Source organism: Equus caballus, chromosome 4, assembly GCF_041296265.1.
Source record: "Equus caballus isolate H_3958 breed thoroughbred chromosome 4, TB-T2T, whole genome shotgun sequence".
Classification (NCBI taxonomy): Eukaryota; Metazoa; Chordata; class Mammalia; order Perissodactyla; family Equidae; genus Equus; species Equus caballus.
The window spans coordinates 704,904-720,829 of NC_091687.1; the positions used below are offsets into that span (position 1 = coordinate 704,904).

Below are 15,926 nucleotides of genomic sequence, written 5' to 3' on the forward strand. Positions count from 1 at the left end.
GCAAATGAGCTTGATGTCTTTCTGTGCATGGAGTATGTAGAATATGAATGTAGAAAATATATTGTCTCATTTCTCAAGTATCCTATAAAGTATTAAGAGACTCATATATGGCAGATTTTAATCTATGAGTTGGATTCCCTTACCCTTCCCTACCCTGACCAAGTGTAGAGGCTTCTTCACTCAAAGCTTGGAGTGACGTCATTATCAATGAAACTAGGTGCTAGGAGTTTGATCCTGAGTCTGGTCATGTGCTAACCATTTAACCTTGGGAACGTTATTCAATTTCTTTGTACCTCAGTTTCCTTATCAGTAGAATGGGGATAATAATAATAATATTAGGTTGAACCATATGAAATTAGTATTTTTGAGAATCAAAATAAGTCAAATATGGTTTAAATAAATATTTATCCTCATAGGTTGTTATAAGGATTGATAAATGTGAGCACTGAGAACAGTGTGAGCACATAGCAAGCATTCAATGAATGTTAGCGATTATTATTATACAAAGCCCATCCACCCTTTAGAGGGAGAATTACACCGTTTTCTCCCCAGACTGGTTACTGCTTCATTCCTAGTATTGCTGTCTAAACCAGTCATGTGGCAATAAGTCATGTAATATCCTGTGACTGACACTTTTTTCTGCTATTTAATCGTTTTTATATTTATTCTCTCTCCAGCGAGATCAGAACTTCCTTAAAAAGCAGAAATATACTGAAAAGAGTCTTCATCCTCCCCACGGTTTGTTCTGCTTGGGACCTGTGACAAGGAACTTCCCCATGTTCAAAAACACTCCTCCTCTGTGGACGCATCATGGGTGTGCGTGTGTGTGCGTGTGCATGTGTGCATGTGTGTGTGGGTGTGTGTGTGCGTGTGCACTCCGAGAAGGAGAGTGCATGAGGGCACTGGTGACAGCTGTGCTGAGAGTCGAAGAGTGGCTTTGGACTCAGATCATCAAGTCATCAATTAAAATATTGAATTGAACTTGGTGAAACCGATTGAATTTTATATGTTTCTAACATTCAGAAACTAGCCTCAGATAATTATTGTAAAGCCTAAGATGGGAGATTTATCTGTGGCCTGAAAAGTAAACCATGTTGGTTTTAAATTGAGGTGGAGGAAGAAAATGACACATGCTTACCTGCTAGTTCTTGAAATACTGTTTTTAAGTGATTTTATTATTGGAGTTAACATAATTTATTTTAAAACTGCTATTTTAATCTAAAATTTGTTTTGGCCTGTTTCGAGTTCTCATCTATTGTCATTAAATTTAAAACAAATTCTACCAGCTTTAATGGCTAACACTCTAGGCATTTCTTTTTGAGCTTTTTAGATATTATAAAAGCGTATAAATTATTTTACCATATCTGAAAATACTATAAGTGGATATTATGAAATTAATATAAGTATAAATTAATTTATATTATTAAAATGTGGACTGCTGATTCAAAAGTCTAGTCATTTTAATAAACATAAATTATTATTTCGATTTATTTATTTTATCTGATAGCATTTCTCAGAGGCTGCTAAAGGAGCATTTTTTTCAAGAGTGGGGAAAGGAAATGATGGTATAATTGAATGATGGCAAAATCAAACATTAGCCTTTAATAGGAAAAAAAGAGAAAACTTTATTTCCCTTCTTGGCATTCTATAGTTAATATCATAGGGAAATTAAATTAACATTTATTTTAAATTACGGCGTTACACAATATTCACTAAACATTTATCAAGTGATGTTAACAATGTCAAGTGATTAATTATCTTTTGTAAATGGTGGCAGGAGCCTGACCTTTTCCCAAAGTGCTTTGATATTCTCTACATCCACATCCGTGCTGCCCATGCTGTCGACTTTTAGTCTTACCCAGCAAGATCGCATGAACCCACTGGCTCCACGCAAAACTATTAGGAATCATTTAAAAATATTTGTGAGAAAGTTTTCAGCTATGAACCATAAAAAGCATGAATTCCCTAGAAACATCCCTTGGAAATAAAGAGTACAAATATATATATATATTCATATATATATATATATATATATTCAAAGTAAAATTTCTGGCCTATTTTAGACCATTTCAAGAGCTGGCATCAGGGTGCCATTTTTTAGAACTGGAAGGTATCATTGAGTTTCAAGTCTGCACTTTATTAATGAGATAAGATGAGATGATTTTCTGGCCTTTTCCGATTAAGCACTTTAATTCTTCTTCTTTTTTAATGGTGCTGTATATGGGCAATAACTTTCCCAATTTGCTATAAGTCAATTAAATGAAGAAAAGAATCTTCCATGAGTTTTAATGGTTTCAAACAAAAACTGCACAGTTCTAAAACTTATCCATATTTGTAAAATACCAGCATTAACGTCAGTGTTCCTGAGGCCGGGGTATGACACTTGGCTCCCTGGGTTTGCAAGTAATTCAGAGATTTGACTCTGACTACATGCCAAACAGATACATATACCAATCTCACTTTAAAAATAGTTGTGTAAACTAGAGAAAGGAGAAACAGTCTTATAGAAAAAAAAGTCCTAGCATCTTTATATTACTAAAATTGACAAGATCAACATGTCTGGATCGAAATCTCAGAGCAAAATCAGGCTTAGTAGCTGGGATAGAGAGTAACTATCCTTTAATAGTTTTTGGAACTCATTTTTCCCTCAAGTTTCCGTTTTTTTACCTCCTCCTTCTTCCAGAGTCTATTTTTGTAAAAGATTGCACAGATAACCCCTATTTCAAAAATAACAAGGGAAAACACCCTATTTCTTTATTTCATCCCCCCTTATGCCTCTACCCTACTGAAATTATCCTTTCAAAATCATTAGTGACCATGCTCTAACCATTATTTCCTTGATTTTCATCTTCCGGAAAACATTTTATTCTCCTTCCTGGAGTGCTAGCTTTCTATTAACTTCCAAAAAATTATACTCTTCTGTTTTTATTCTTCATATGAAATCATTTCTCTCCGTCTTCTGTTTTTGTCTGAATTCTGCGCAGATCCTGTAATAATTGCTCTACTCTTTTGTCTCCATTCAGACCCTCTAGAAGGCAAGTCTACCATTTAGTTTTATCTGTGGTCTCTAAAGGGATGGTCACATCTACCTGAGTGAGGACCTTTGAAATATACACTGGTGATCATATCAAACCTGTAAAACCTCTTTTATTCTCTGAAGGTGTACACGTCTAATAACTCAGCTGGATGTCCTGCAGCCCGTTCTTTTTACTCCACTCTCTCCTAATTTAGTCCCGCTATCCAAACAGCCCTAGCGCCCCTCACCCATCGGTTCTCTCTGTGCGCTCTGCCACACGAGACCAGAGCCCTTGTGTTATACAATGTACAGACTGTGCAAAGATCTTTCTAGAAGGGAGTCTAGAGCTCTCCTTGAGAGTAGTCATGTCCTACACAGTTTTCCTTGTTTTCCTATATTCGGTCTCCTTGCTTTCCAACCTTCCTTTTGTAGAAGCAGAGTGTACAAGACTGTCATCTAGTCTGCCCTCAGATGGCCTGGGTGTGCAAACTCACTCCTCCTCCCTTCGGCTAGGTGAGTGGGCCAGGGGATTTAAAGTCTCGTGACTTTTGTGGGTAACATTACAGTGCCTTCTCATAGATAGCTGTGAAGGTTAAATGAATGAGTATATATGAAGAGCTTAGCAACACTGAATAAATGCCAGCCATTTGATAATATTAATCTCCAAATGCAGGTTTTGGTAAGTCTTACGCCTACTGAAAAGCATGCACCAATTACGACTGCCTAGCACGTCATTAAATAGTCTTCCGCCTGATGTGCAAAGCTTCCTCAATCTGACCCGATGTTGCGTTTCTAATCATCTCTCCTGTTAATCCCATATTTTTGGCACAATCTCTGTATTCTTCCTGCCCTCTTCACAGCGTTTAGTTTCATTCCCACGACTTTTTCTACCCTGTTAATCCATCCTTCCACACCGTTCATAAAGTCCTCTTTGGACTTTCAAAATTCCACACTTCTTCAAAATCCAACTCAAGTTCCACCTTCTTCCTAAAGTTACTGAACACTCCGAGAGATTTATTTGTCTAAATCGCACTTATTTTTCCATACTATACACCCGGGAAGTGAATTCTAGAGTCTCACAGGTCCATTTTTTACTATTCCCCATTTAAATCTTACACTTGTCGAGATAAAATTCATTTTACTCTCTCTTAGTGGTTATACAATAGCAAATTTTGATGTCTCAAAACTCTTATTTTCTCACGATTAACTACCATGAGCTTTGGGATAAATATTCAACAACTTAAAATAGATGCTAGCACCTCACATGCCACGTAACAGAGTCTATATGGACTAACATTGTTGAATGAAGAAGAAGAAGAAAATACATGATGGATACTCAGCTACTGATCATCAATTATGCGTCAGAAAAAATAGTCTCACGCTAGAATGCTGCACACTGGGAGATTATTGTGGCTTTTCTATTTGGGAGAGTTTTACAAACGCGAAGTTGTAATCCTGGTGTTAGCACACACACTGACCCTGTTCTCTCTCCGCAGAAGATCCAGAAGAGAAGCCCCGGTAGAGAGCAGGGAGGGTGTCGGGGCAACAGCAACTCCATCTCACACTGTTGGATAGACTCCCTCACCATCACTTGTCTCTCTCATGGACTCCATGAAAACTATTGTCAAGAAAACTGGGAATCCCAAGGCAAGGGGTGAGGCAATTTATAGTATTTTTTTCAGCTAAATGTATGCGGTTTAAGATTTCAGTCTGTTAGCAATAGAAAAGATAGAAATGACTATATTATTGAGCAAATGTGGCATGCAAGTATAGGAACTACCACCTTAAAAATGTCCATTGTCCCATCTTTTATAGTAAGACAACAGCCATAAGGGTACAGTGAGATGATTTCTTTTAACTTTAAAGTCTTTAGCATTTTTAGCTAAAGAAAGAAACTTCAGAAAATAGTACCTGTGTGTCACCAGTAACTAGATTTGAAATTGTCTTCATATTAATTTGTCAATTAAGTCAATGTCTCAGTGAAATAAAACGGTAACTTTATGTTCTTAGTAAGAGCAAGACGTGAAACACGGATGAATGGACGAGAGAGAGAAAGGTCTTGGGGTTAACAGAAATTCCAGTATGAACTGGTAGGTAGGGTTAGCCCATTTCCTGATTCATTTCTTGTTCTGCACTGTGCCCTATGCTTATTAACCCTCTGTCCAGATTACTGACCTCCAGCCAGGCTGAGAGCTGAGGTCTTCACTCAGATATGTTTTATTTGGCCAAGATTATGTTTAAAAACCTAAACATACATGCCTCCAGGCAGGGCACATGCTCAAATTCACAATAGTTCCTGCACTTCATTTCATCTTGTTCTTGGCAGCTTCACTTTTTTTCTTATTTGAAATCCTATCTTCAAACTCCCGAAGCCATTTGAATTTGCCATCCCTTGATTTAGGACTTTAGCAGATCTGCGTTTATTCTGGTCCTGCCTCTGTCTATCAATTACAGTTGGTGAGCGTGAAGCTGATTAGAAGGGACTCGAGTGGGATGTGGATTCTAACTTGTGCAAAGACATATACTGAGCTATGTCTTACCTAACATTTCTAAAAGTATGGTCTAAGGGTCAAATATAAAACTTCATAAATAGCAAGTATTTATAAGGAAATCATATATTATTACATATTTTCTAAAGAGTTGTAGTTTGCCAAACAAAAAATAATTTACCAGTTTTACCAAAGATTCTTGCCTCCATATTAAATCATCTTTGTGATATATATGAAACATGATTTTACTTTTATTCATATTAACCAAAGTGCAGCCTCTTTTATAAATGTACCCTCCTAAATTCACTTACTTATTTCTCATTGAAAAGCGTATCAACATACTTTTAGGACATAATTAGAAGCAATTATTTCTACTGACCTGCAAACCTATAAACAGCTTCTATCAGAATTTAGATGTTTATACTTAAGACAGCACTGTGCTCGTGTTACATATGCATTCTACTTTTAATATTTCTCTATGACATAGAGTCACAGTGGTTCGTAATCACCTTCGTGTTGAAGACACAAAATTGCCAGTTACCGCGAAATACAGACACTCAAAGCAAAAGACGGACAGAAGATGGAATGAATCAGAATGGCAAGAAATATCCATTAGATGATTTGTACCTTTTTAATTGTCTTCTGAATAATCATGTCCCCAACTGGCATTAGAATACCTCCCAAGACAGCCAGGACCGCACCAATGACGGCGCCTGTGATGAGACCACAGTTTCTGTCACAGCCCATGCTTCTTCTTCGGGGGAAACTGAGGTATAGCACCTGCTTCTTTCAGACTCACAGATCTGCGTAAGGCGGTTTCCAAGGGGTCTGGTTCTATCATTACAACAAGATCATAAAACAGAAGCTTAAATATCAGTATAAAAAGATCAAAGTGCGAAGAAAACATGCAGTGGAAACATCATTTTGCCAGCTACAGATAAAGAAATGCTTTTCTTTTTTTCTCTTTCTTTTTTGGTGAGGAAGATTGGCCCTGAGCTACCATCTGTTGCCAATTTTCCTCTTTTTGCTTGAGGAAAACTGGCCCTGAGCTAACCCCTGTGCCCATCTTCCTCTATTTTGTATGTGGGATGCCACCACAGCATGGCTTGATGAGCAGTATGCAGGTCCCCGCCTGGGATCCAAACACATAAACCCCAGGCCACTGAAGTGTAGCACAAAACCCTATCTAAGGAGCACACGCTCCCTGCACTGGCACCCTTGTCCACCTTCCCTTAGCCAGGGACACTGAGCTGCATCTTCAGCCTTTCATCTGCCTTCACCCCCCACCACAGCCATCCACAGGCTCCCTGGAACTCTCCTGCAAGCTGAATGTGGGTGCCTGAGGCCTCCTACATCTAAAATGCCAGGAGAGAATGGTGACCGATGTTTTCTTTACCTTCTTCACAAATTGACAGCAAGATGTCGATTTTACAGGAAGGGAGCTGATGAGTCTCAGGAAGAATTAATTTTTCTAATCATTTGTAAGCTATCTGTTAAGACAAAAAAGCACGGGTAAATTTGGGGAAAAATACTGTCAGAAAATTAATACTAGAATACTCTCTAATATCACCAAAATTATAATCAGGATTAAAAGAAAATCCCATTTTCATGAATGCGGAGCTCATGCTCGAATTGTTTCTTATAAACACTGTTGAGAACAAATATTTTGAAGAAGTGTCCTTCACTTTCAATTTCATTGTTAATAATTGACTTTTGGATAGGTACAAAGAATTTGAAGAAAATATATATTGTAGAGAATGCTTAGTTTGGTAGGCTTTGCTTTCTTACTAGCCTCAAATATTTTTTTTTTTTCTTTACAAATTCAACTGCAATATTGTTCATTTTGTCATGGGCAATTGATTCATGCCAATTCTGTAAAAGTCAAGTAGTCTGTGCTAGTATGTATTTCACCTAGTCAATCTTATGTTTTTTAAAATTTTTATTGAGATTATGATAGTTTACAACCTTGTCAATCTTATTTTTGATATCTTTATACAATATGTGGTTATTTTCTAAAGATTGGAAGAAAACGATTTGTGGAATAAGTGGATCCTGTTGTAACAGAATTAATGAGAATTTATTACTTCTGACAAACGTTTGAAAACACATTCATTTGAGTTATTTTGGTTGCAGCTGCCTTTTCTTTAAATAGGGTTGACTTGCCATTGATAAACAGTCAGAATATGCTTTGTAGATTATAAACAAATATTCCTGACAAATAAAAATGGCAAGAAATAGGATATATTGGAGAATATGAGGAAGCCATTTTGTGTAAACCTAATTCAGCCTGACCTTGTCTTTCCAAAAGGGCCTGACCATGGCCGTTGAGCATGCATTATATATCTGCTTTAGAGATTCCCTATGGCAAGAACAAAGGCCCTTGAGATAAAGGTGCAACTTCTCTCCCCCTCTGAACGTTGGCATCTCCTTAAAGATTAAGCATCTTTCTTTAGGCTGGGAACCGATTGCAGCGCTCATCTGTGACCGCCCGCCCGAGGCAACACACCTGCCACCACGATGCGTTCACTGACAGAGCAGCCTCACTGACAGAGCAGCCTCGTGACTATTGTAAAAGGGACATTTCAATCATATGTGAAACACCCTCTTTGAGGGTATATAACCACCCTGTGTACCCCACTTCTTTGGAGTGCTCTGTTTCTTGTGGAAAGACTCTCCCGGGTTATAATCCTCAGATTTAAGCTCAGAATAAACTCACCCAAATTTTCATTTATAGATTGGCTATGGATTATTTTCATCGACATTCCCACTTCAAAATGTTCGTGACCAAAGAAAACGTAAATGCCCCCAGAATGGAGGCTGCAGACAAAAAAAAGGCACCCACAGAGCATTTTTGTGAACACTGTAAGAGTAATAATAAACATGGTACTTGGTTATGGTCTCAGATTTTCCCTCCATAGCCCTGCTGTAACAGAAGTACCACTTTTAGGATTTTTTTGGTATTTATTTCCACTTGAGGAACCATTTAGTTTTCCAAATGTATTAGTTGCATAGCTAAGAAAATTATGGTAAGGAAATAAATAAGACTTTTCCCCAAAATGGAGAAAGATAAATGTTACAAAATTTTTTATGGTAATTTATTTTTACTCTTTCTTACCCTTTGGGATTCCCTTTTACATATGCCTTATACCTAGGGTGCTTCCACTTAAATCAGGATGCAACCAACTCATTCACACTGAGGTGCTGATGGCCAAGAAGCTTGAATAGTCATTAACATCACGTTTTTTCCAACGTAAATGAAAAACACATTAGCTTAACAAGTGATTTATTTTCCCTGTGTTATTTTAGGTCTCACTGAGCAAGTTAGGTTGGCTTTTTGTTAACTGCTTGGGGCGGAGTGTGGAGGAGCTTCCATGCCCTCTGGCCAGGGTTGTCCTGATGCAATGGAACAAGGTATTTAAGGCTGATATAAGGTTTAGATATTATCAAGCACAATTTCCTTTGCAAAGCATAATGGTATAGTGCCTTACAATTTTCTCTAAACATAATCTTTTAAACAACCATAATAATTGCCAAGTAGAGAATATCATCTTGGTGTTCTGTATACTGTGAACAAATAATCATAGTCAGGGTAGCTTATCAAGCAATACTTTGCTGAACACCCATTTCATACACTATCCCCCAATTCTCATTTGCAAGTTATACTTAAGGCAGCCCTCAAAATATGGGGAACCAACCCGGTGTAATTGAGATCAGCAGATTAAACCAGAAACTGATTTGCTGCTCTCTTGCCAGGTGACCATGGAGAAGCTGCTTAATCTCTCTATCCATCGATTTCCTCATGTGTAAAGTAAGGTGCTAAGATGAGGTCAGCAGTTTTTAGTTGAAACAGCTGACTTGGTTCTTCACTCAGATTCCTACACGGAAGCCCAACAGGCAGAGCGACTGTGATGGCAGCTGTGGTGGGGACCCAGAGATCCTGCTTCCTGACTTGGTTTCTCCACTCCCATGTGACACTCCTGTCCCACTTTAGGGAACTCTGGGAGGATCTCTGCAGATATCTATGTCTTTCAAACCCATTTAAAAATTGGGATGGGAAATCCCCAATGTCACACTCCACTTTTGTTTATAGGACATCATGAATCTAATAAAAACATACAACTTTCTTAAGTCTATATGGCGATCAATGGTATCCTTTCAGTTTATAGATTATAAATCCTATTCCTTTTGTAGAATCTGTGAGTGTATCACATTCCCTTGGGCTATCTTTGAAAGAAGGAAGAACAGAATTTTTCTTTTTCTGCTCTCAAATTAATGGAGTGCTTCTAGAACGAACTTCTGAGCGTTATGCCTTTCCATGGTATCGGAAATCTGGTCGTAGAAAAAGAGACTGAGCTCTGATAAATAGGTCAGAAAATGAGACACAATTTCCAGAGAATCTGCAACGATTCCTGTGTGTGGATAAAGCTGTGTTACCAGGAAAACTCCACCCAGAAAAGGCCTGGCCCCGGGGCAACATTCCGGGGTATGTGAACCACAGGTCTGGAAGAAGCGCCAGACCATGAGAGTCCTTAAGCCGTGGACTGGAGCCAGGACCTGGGTGACACGTCTCACTCGTGAGCGAGGACCTCAGATTTCCTATTCTCTCCATTAGCCGGCCTTCCACTCCTCCTCAGACTAGAAAACCAGACCACACACTTCTGTTTTCCACTGCACACACACTGTTCTTTTGAGACACAGTCTTCCTTACCTAATAAATCTCTATCTGCCCACAAAACCAATTTTTGGAGATTTAGCAGGTGATTAATCCAATAACAGGCTAGATATGAACACTGAAAGTCAGTGTTCAAAATTAATTAAAGTCCTTTTCACACTCCTACCCCACCCCATATCTAGATGTGTTCATGAAGTCATGATTCCCTAGACATGAGAAAGATGTGCGTTTGAATTCAAGCTGGTTGAAATGGGTGTAAATAAATCATTTAAACCCAGTTATATTTCATCATGTGGAAATAGAAGGTCAGTAGACCAGTACTTCATAAACTTCTGTTCAGAGAGAAAATTCTCGTTTCAAATTAAATCACGTGAAATCCCAATATATGAATACAGTGAAATGAAAAGCTATTTTGGTAAAAGGGGGCAGGAAATGCAGCCTTTCCCCACCCAGTCACACCTCGCTTGAGTTCTGAGTCATCCCCGCAGAAACCGAGGGCTCTGTAGAAAATTTCTAAATGACTAGACTAGGAGATCTCTAACATCTTTTCTTGTTGAAGTTACCACAATCCTTTTAATTTATATGTGGATTTCCATCCTACCAGAATATATGGAGGTAAAAATACATAACAGAAAAAAATTTACAGACATCTGTAATATAAAACAATAGTACACTTCACTAAATTACGCTTTTCAAATATTACAATTTGAAACTTGCTTTGATGGTAGTCTTAAGAAATTAAGACAATAAGTATACTGGACTTCACATATTATACTAAGGATCCTTCTAGAAACAAGCCTATCATTTGGAGTACTTTTCGGAGTATCTGATTACATGGATTACTGCAGGTTTGAAATCATTTTATTAGAGTCACGTGGGTTTTAAAAAGGATTATCTAGAGCCATTCTTGATATTTGAATCCTAAACGGAAATGCTATCTTTTTTTTTTCACCCCAATTCTACTATAAACAGTGAGGATATGATTTGCAATGGTTAAGAGTCTGGACTTTGAAGTCAGGTAATTTAGGTTAATTTCTGGGTCTTACTATTACAGTTTCTCTGTGGCTCAATTTTCTCTAAAATGGGTGTATTAGACATCACGCTTGCAAATGTCAAATAAATGTATATAGTTTACAAAACACATAGATTACAGTAAAATCTGATGAGATAAGGTATTCTTTCTATGTTCAAGAACTAAGAATATCATGCAAAAGGGAAGGTAGCTACAAGGTTAGCACAATGCTGCTTGAAACTTTTAGCCATGACTTGGGCCGGTGAACTAACACAACTTGTGATTAAATTAGAAAATAACCACAGAATTAGTTTCTTTGGGAAGAAAAACCCACAAGATTCAAACGTATTTGAGTAAACATGGCCAACATTATCATAAAAAATAAGGGTGGCAACTATAACTTCCAAGGTAAATTGCAAATTTTTCAGTGTACTCTGTCCAAGTACTTCTTCAGTTCAATTATGAGACGCCCCCCAGGCTAACCTGTTATCTGATGATTGTTTGATGATTTATTGTTCTGGTAAATGAAAAAATTTGTACATATTTTTTTCTGTCCTAAAATTCAATGGACCATTAAACTCTCTACATAATAAAAATTTTTTAAATTTCATTTTAGTGATTTTATGAACCAATATTAAAAGCTATGTTTCTTTCAGATTCAAAAGACATTACTAACGTTAAACCACATGGGGAAGAACCGAAAAGTACATGCAAACATTTTAAAAACATCTTTCAATATGTTACTTGATAATTCCAGAAACTAAGATTTAATCTAGAGAATCTATGCCATTCACAGTTAGGCACAAATTCACTTTCTGTAATTAAATTGAAACTTTTAATTTCCCCAAAATCATTTATCCTTTACTTAAACTTGGTATCATCATTCAAGAAAATAATTTGTTGACATTTGTAATAAGCTTCCTAAATAGCCAAAAATGTTAATTTTAGTTTATTTTTATTCTACAAAACTTTATACAATTTACACTAATTAATTAAATCTAGAGTCATTATTTGGAATTAATATAATTTAACATTCCCAGTAGCAATTACAATATCTTTGTTTATTTTTAAAAAATGCTTAGTAAGAACATATACAAAATACACACTGCATTTAACCATGTAGGCAAAGTCAGACTCACCAAAAATTGTGCAAATCTGATAGAAAATTAAACAAACTAATGGCTGTGTAAAGTATTAAGTAGCTAACAATTGCATACTAGAGAGCACATTGAGGTAAGAGTGGCAGGTCACGTAAAACAACTAATCTTACTATGTTGATTTTTATTTATGATGATTTTCATTCATAATTTAAATAAAAAATCACGTGTAGCTTAAGTGTACATTGAAAGTTTTACAATAATCAGATTGGATTGTAAGTCATTTCCAATATTAACAAAGAAATGTTTAGAGATACACATAAGGTTATAAATATCAAGAAGTGAAATGTTGTTCACCATTGGACGAGGTTTTAATATTTTTTCAGCATAAGATGTAGGAAGATTGATGACTTGGAAAGCAACACAAACTAATTTTTAAGTAAAGCCCAGTGGTTTTAAGAAAATAGTTACTGCTTTTTGTTGTTGTATAACTTCTTAATAGTGTTGATATAGTACTATCTCCTCATTTGGAAGAGAGAATTTCTCTTTTATTAAAAAGAATCATATGACTTACCTGCAAAAAGGCTAAGAAGAACTTTTCAACCAAAAGCTCCAACATTTGAATAGGTAACTCTTAGTAGAACCAAATAGTATTCTGCAGAAAAGCCCTGCACTGAATCCTCATTACATAAAGTGTGTGAGTTTAAATATGCTTCAAAAAAAAGACCTCAACGTCAGATGCTAATGAGTGATTTGTTGCCAGAGGAATTGAGAAAAAAAAAAGAAACCCACACACATCACACTACTAGCAGGGCCTCCGGGTCTATTTTTGTGGCCGGGTGAGGACCGATTACCTATATCTGAGAGAGTCAGCAGCTCTTTTTTTTTTCTTGGCCATTTCCCTGTCCAAGTAAGTCAGAGGTTGGAGAGACAAAAAAACTGACTTGCTGAGCTGCCTCTAATCTATTCCGCTTTATTACACAACGATCATTCCAGATGATGAACTGGGTCAGCGGGTGGAAAGTGTAAATTGGGGAGAACAGTTTGAGCCTAACTTCCCTGTCATGACTTAGCTTGCTCGAATCATCTCATGAAGTTTAAACAAAATGCATTTTTCTATACAGCATTAATCTGGACTGTGTTGAGACTGATAATTTTGAAAACAATTGGAGACTGTCAATCAGTGAGGATGACAGACCTTAAAAAAGGAAATAGCCTATTGTTCTAACTGACAGCTTCAATTGTTTGTCATTTTCTGTAAATATTACAGAACTTTCAAGAGCACATCAAAATCTTCCTATGAAAACAAAAAAATTAAACTTCTCTTAAATTTCTTCAGCCAAAATACGATTAAACAACATTTAAACAGAATCATGATTTAGGATGACCTTTGAATATAAAAAAGTATATACTTAAGTTACTTCAAAAGAAAGTCATTATTTTTAAATCTAATAAAAACAGAAGGACTTGCCCTTTGGGGAAAAGAAAGACCCTCGATATTAAGAATCCATTCTTAGAAAGGAATTCTCGGAATCACAGAGGCAAAATAAAAATCTCAGAATGTTAAACTGCCATCCGTCAGCTGCATAATTCCCTTCAGGTCAAGCCTGAAATAAAGCAACGTAACAACGGCAGGCAGAACATATTTAGTCCATTAGATCATAGTTAACGAGTCCTTCTCACTGGACCACCGGCTGCTCCTGGGGCATGTGGTGGCTCCTTCATGTCAACCGTGCAGTCCAACTGGAAAGGAATCTGAAACTCTCTTTTTCTGGGGCATTTTGACTGACACATTTATTTAGAAATTAATAATAAGTGATAAAATACCTTAGGTAGATTGGGATTGTTTTCCAAATTTCAGACCGCTTAATTAGGGCCAAGTAGAAATGGCCTTGCACAACCTCATGCGGATTTATGCTTTTCATCTTAAAAGAATGATTTATAGAGATTTCAGCAATCTTAAAAAGATGATTCCCTTGTAACTGTGACCTTTTATCTTTGTGGTATTAGGTGAAAAGGTAGTGTAAAGGCTAATTTAGTAAATATTTTGATTAAGAATCTCTATTTTGTTATATTTAAGCTGCTTCAATATATTTTCTTCTTAACCTTAATTCTCACATACACACACACCCCCCGCCCAATGTGACCATTCAGAAATAGCTCACCGTCACGGGACTTCAGACAGGACCTATTTTAAAGGATGTATTTTAAACATATTGAAATGCCGGTTAAATAATAATGAAAATATGAAGACTGCTAGAGAAGGATATTTCAGAAAAATGCGTGCAAAGTTGACGCCTAAGTTGACCCTGCACTTACTTGGATCCTTTTTAATCAGCAGCCTAACGCCATGCGATTCTCTGACTGTCTCTGGAGAGGGAAATGTCACACCCTCCCCTGAGCAGTCAGAGAATCCAAAAGACACTCCCAGAGGCCAACGCTTGGCGTTCAGTCCCACAGACAACAGCTCCTGGGCAGTTTGACACACAAGGCCCAGGAAGCACAAGCAAAGGAGAATCTGAAACCATGTGTTCAGATTTTGAGCAAGATGCACACCTTGAACAATAAGACAGAAAAATGCTGCACCCATCTCAGAGTAAAGAATGTTGGGGTTTTCATTTAAAAAGATTACATGCCCACGACATTGTGAAGAGATGTGACTTATATGAGGGTTTAACTTGTCTGATGGAAATTCACGATAGCACCAGATAAATTTAGGAGAACGAAGCATAAAATATTCGGTTTACTGAAGTCAGTTCGGGCACTTTTTTTTGGTGAGAGACCACATAGGGTTGGGAATCAGACAAGTGAAACCCGATGTGACCAGGCACTAGTTATATTGACTGGAATTAGGAGTTAAATAACTCCTTACTCTTATTTTCTTAGTCAAAAATGGGGGAGAACCAACGAAGAAGGTGACAATAAGAATTAAATAAGGCGAGTTGTGTGCCATGCTCCACGCTCAACGGTGGCGATTCCCAGGCTCTCACAGGGGTTTCCTTCCTCTGGGGCCCCTCCTCTTTCTCCCTGCCCTGCTGTTTTCTGCAGATTACACAGCACCATCAGACGTGCCATTGACTTATTTTTCTGACCTGCTTCTGCCTCTGCTTGCAAATTGGCTCCAGGACAAGGGGCCACTTGTCTGTTTGGTTCACTGCTGAATGCCGGGAGTACAGACCAGGCTCATGGCTGGTACTCAGCTGAAGGAATGGACACACACAACGATGTGATCACAACCATAATAATATTTTGGAAAGAGTGAGGATGACCAGAAGTCAGAGGTTATCGTGCTGCTTGTTCATAGCACGAATCCGCAGTGGTTTCATTGGGATGAAGAGCGTCTGCTACAGAAGCAACCGGACCTGAGCTTGCACTTGGAAGTCGTCACTTCCTCGAGAGCCTGGCTTCTTGCTAACTCCTTTAGCTCTCTTAGCCCCACTGGAAGTATTTCCCTCTCAGAGTTGTTGTAAAGATCCAAAGTGATAACGTGAAGGACTTAGTGCACAGCCTGACATACAGTGTTTGCTTAATAAATAATTGCTATGGTGATCCTTGGCTATTAAGCAAATTTTTATTTTACAGGATTTATTAAAGTAATATGAACAAGTAAGAAATATTGAAAATTATAGAAAAGCATAAA

At 37.4% G+C, this 15,926-nt stretch overlaps 1 protein-coding gene across 8 annotated transcripts in view; it reads right to left on the reverse strand.

Moving 5' to 3' along the window:
- The window catches only part of CD36 (CD36 molecule (CD36 blood group)), a 69,615-nt gene that overhangs the window by 22,644 nt on the left and 31,045 nt on the right, over positions 1-15,926 (reverse strand). For 3 of the 8 annotated variants that reach the window (XM_005609036.4, XM_005609035.4, XM_014738941.3), the window contains exons 2-3: positions 6,902-6,995; positions 6,133-6,339 (exon numbers count right to left, since the gene is read on the reverse strand). The exons of 3 other annotated variants lie outside the window; for them this stretch is intronic. In XM_005609036.4, coding sequence (XP_005609093.2) covers positions 6,133-6,252 — 120 coding nt within the window. In that variant the 5' untranslated portion in view covers positions 6,253-6,339; positions 6,902-6,995. Of the gene's footprint in view, positions 1-6,132; positions 6,340-6,901; positions 6,996-12,860; positions 13,890-14,605; positions 14,710-15,926 lie in introns of those variants that run through there. 2 more of the 8 variants (XM_070265317.1, XM_001487907.5) reach the window with 2 other exon arrangements.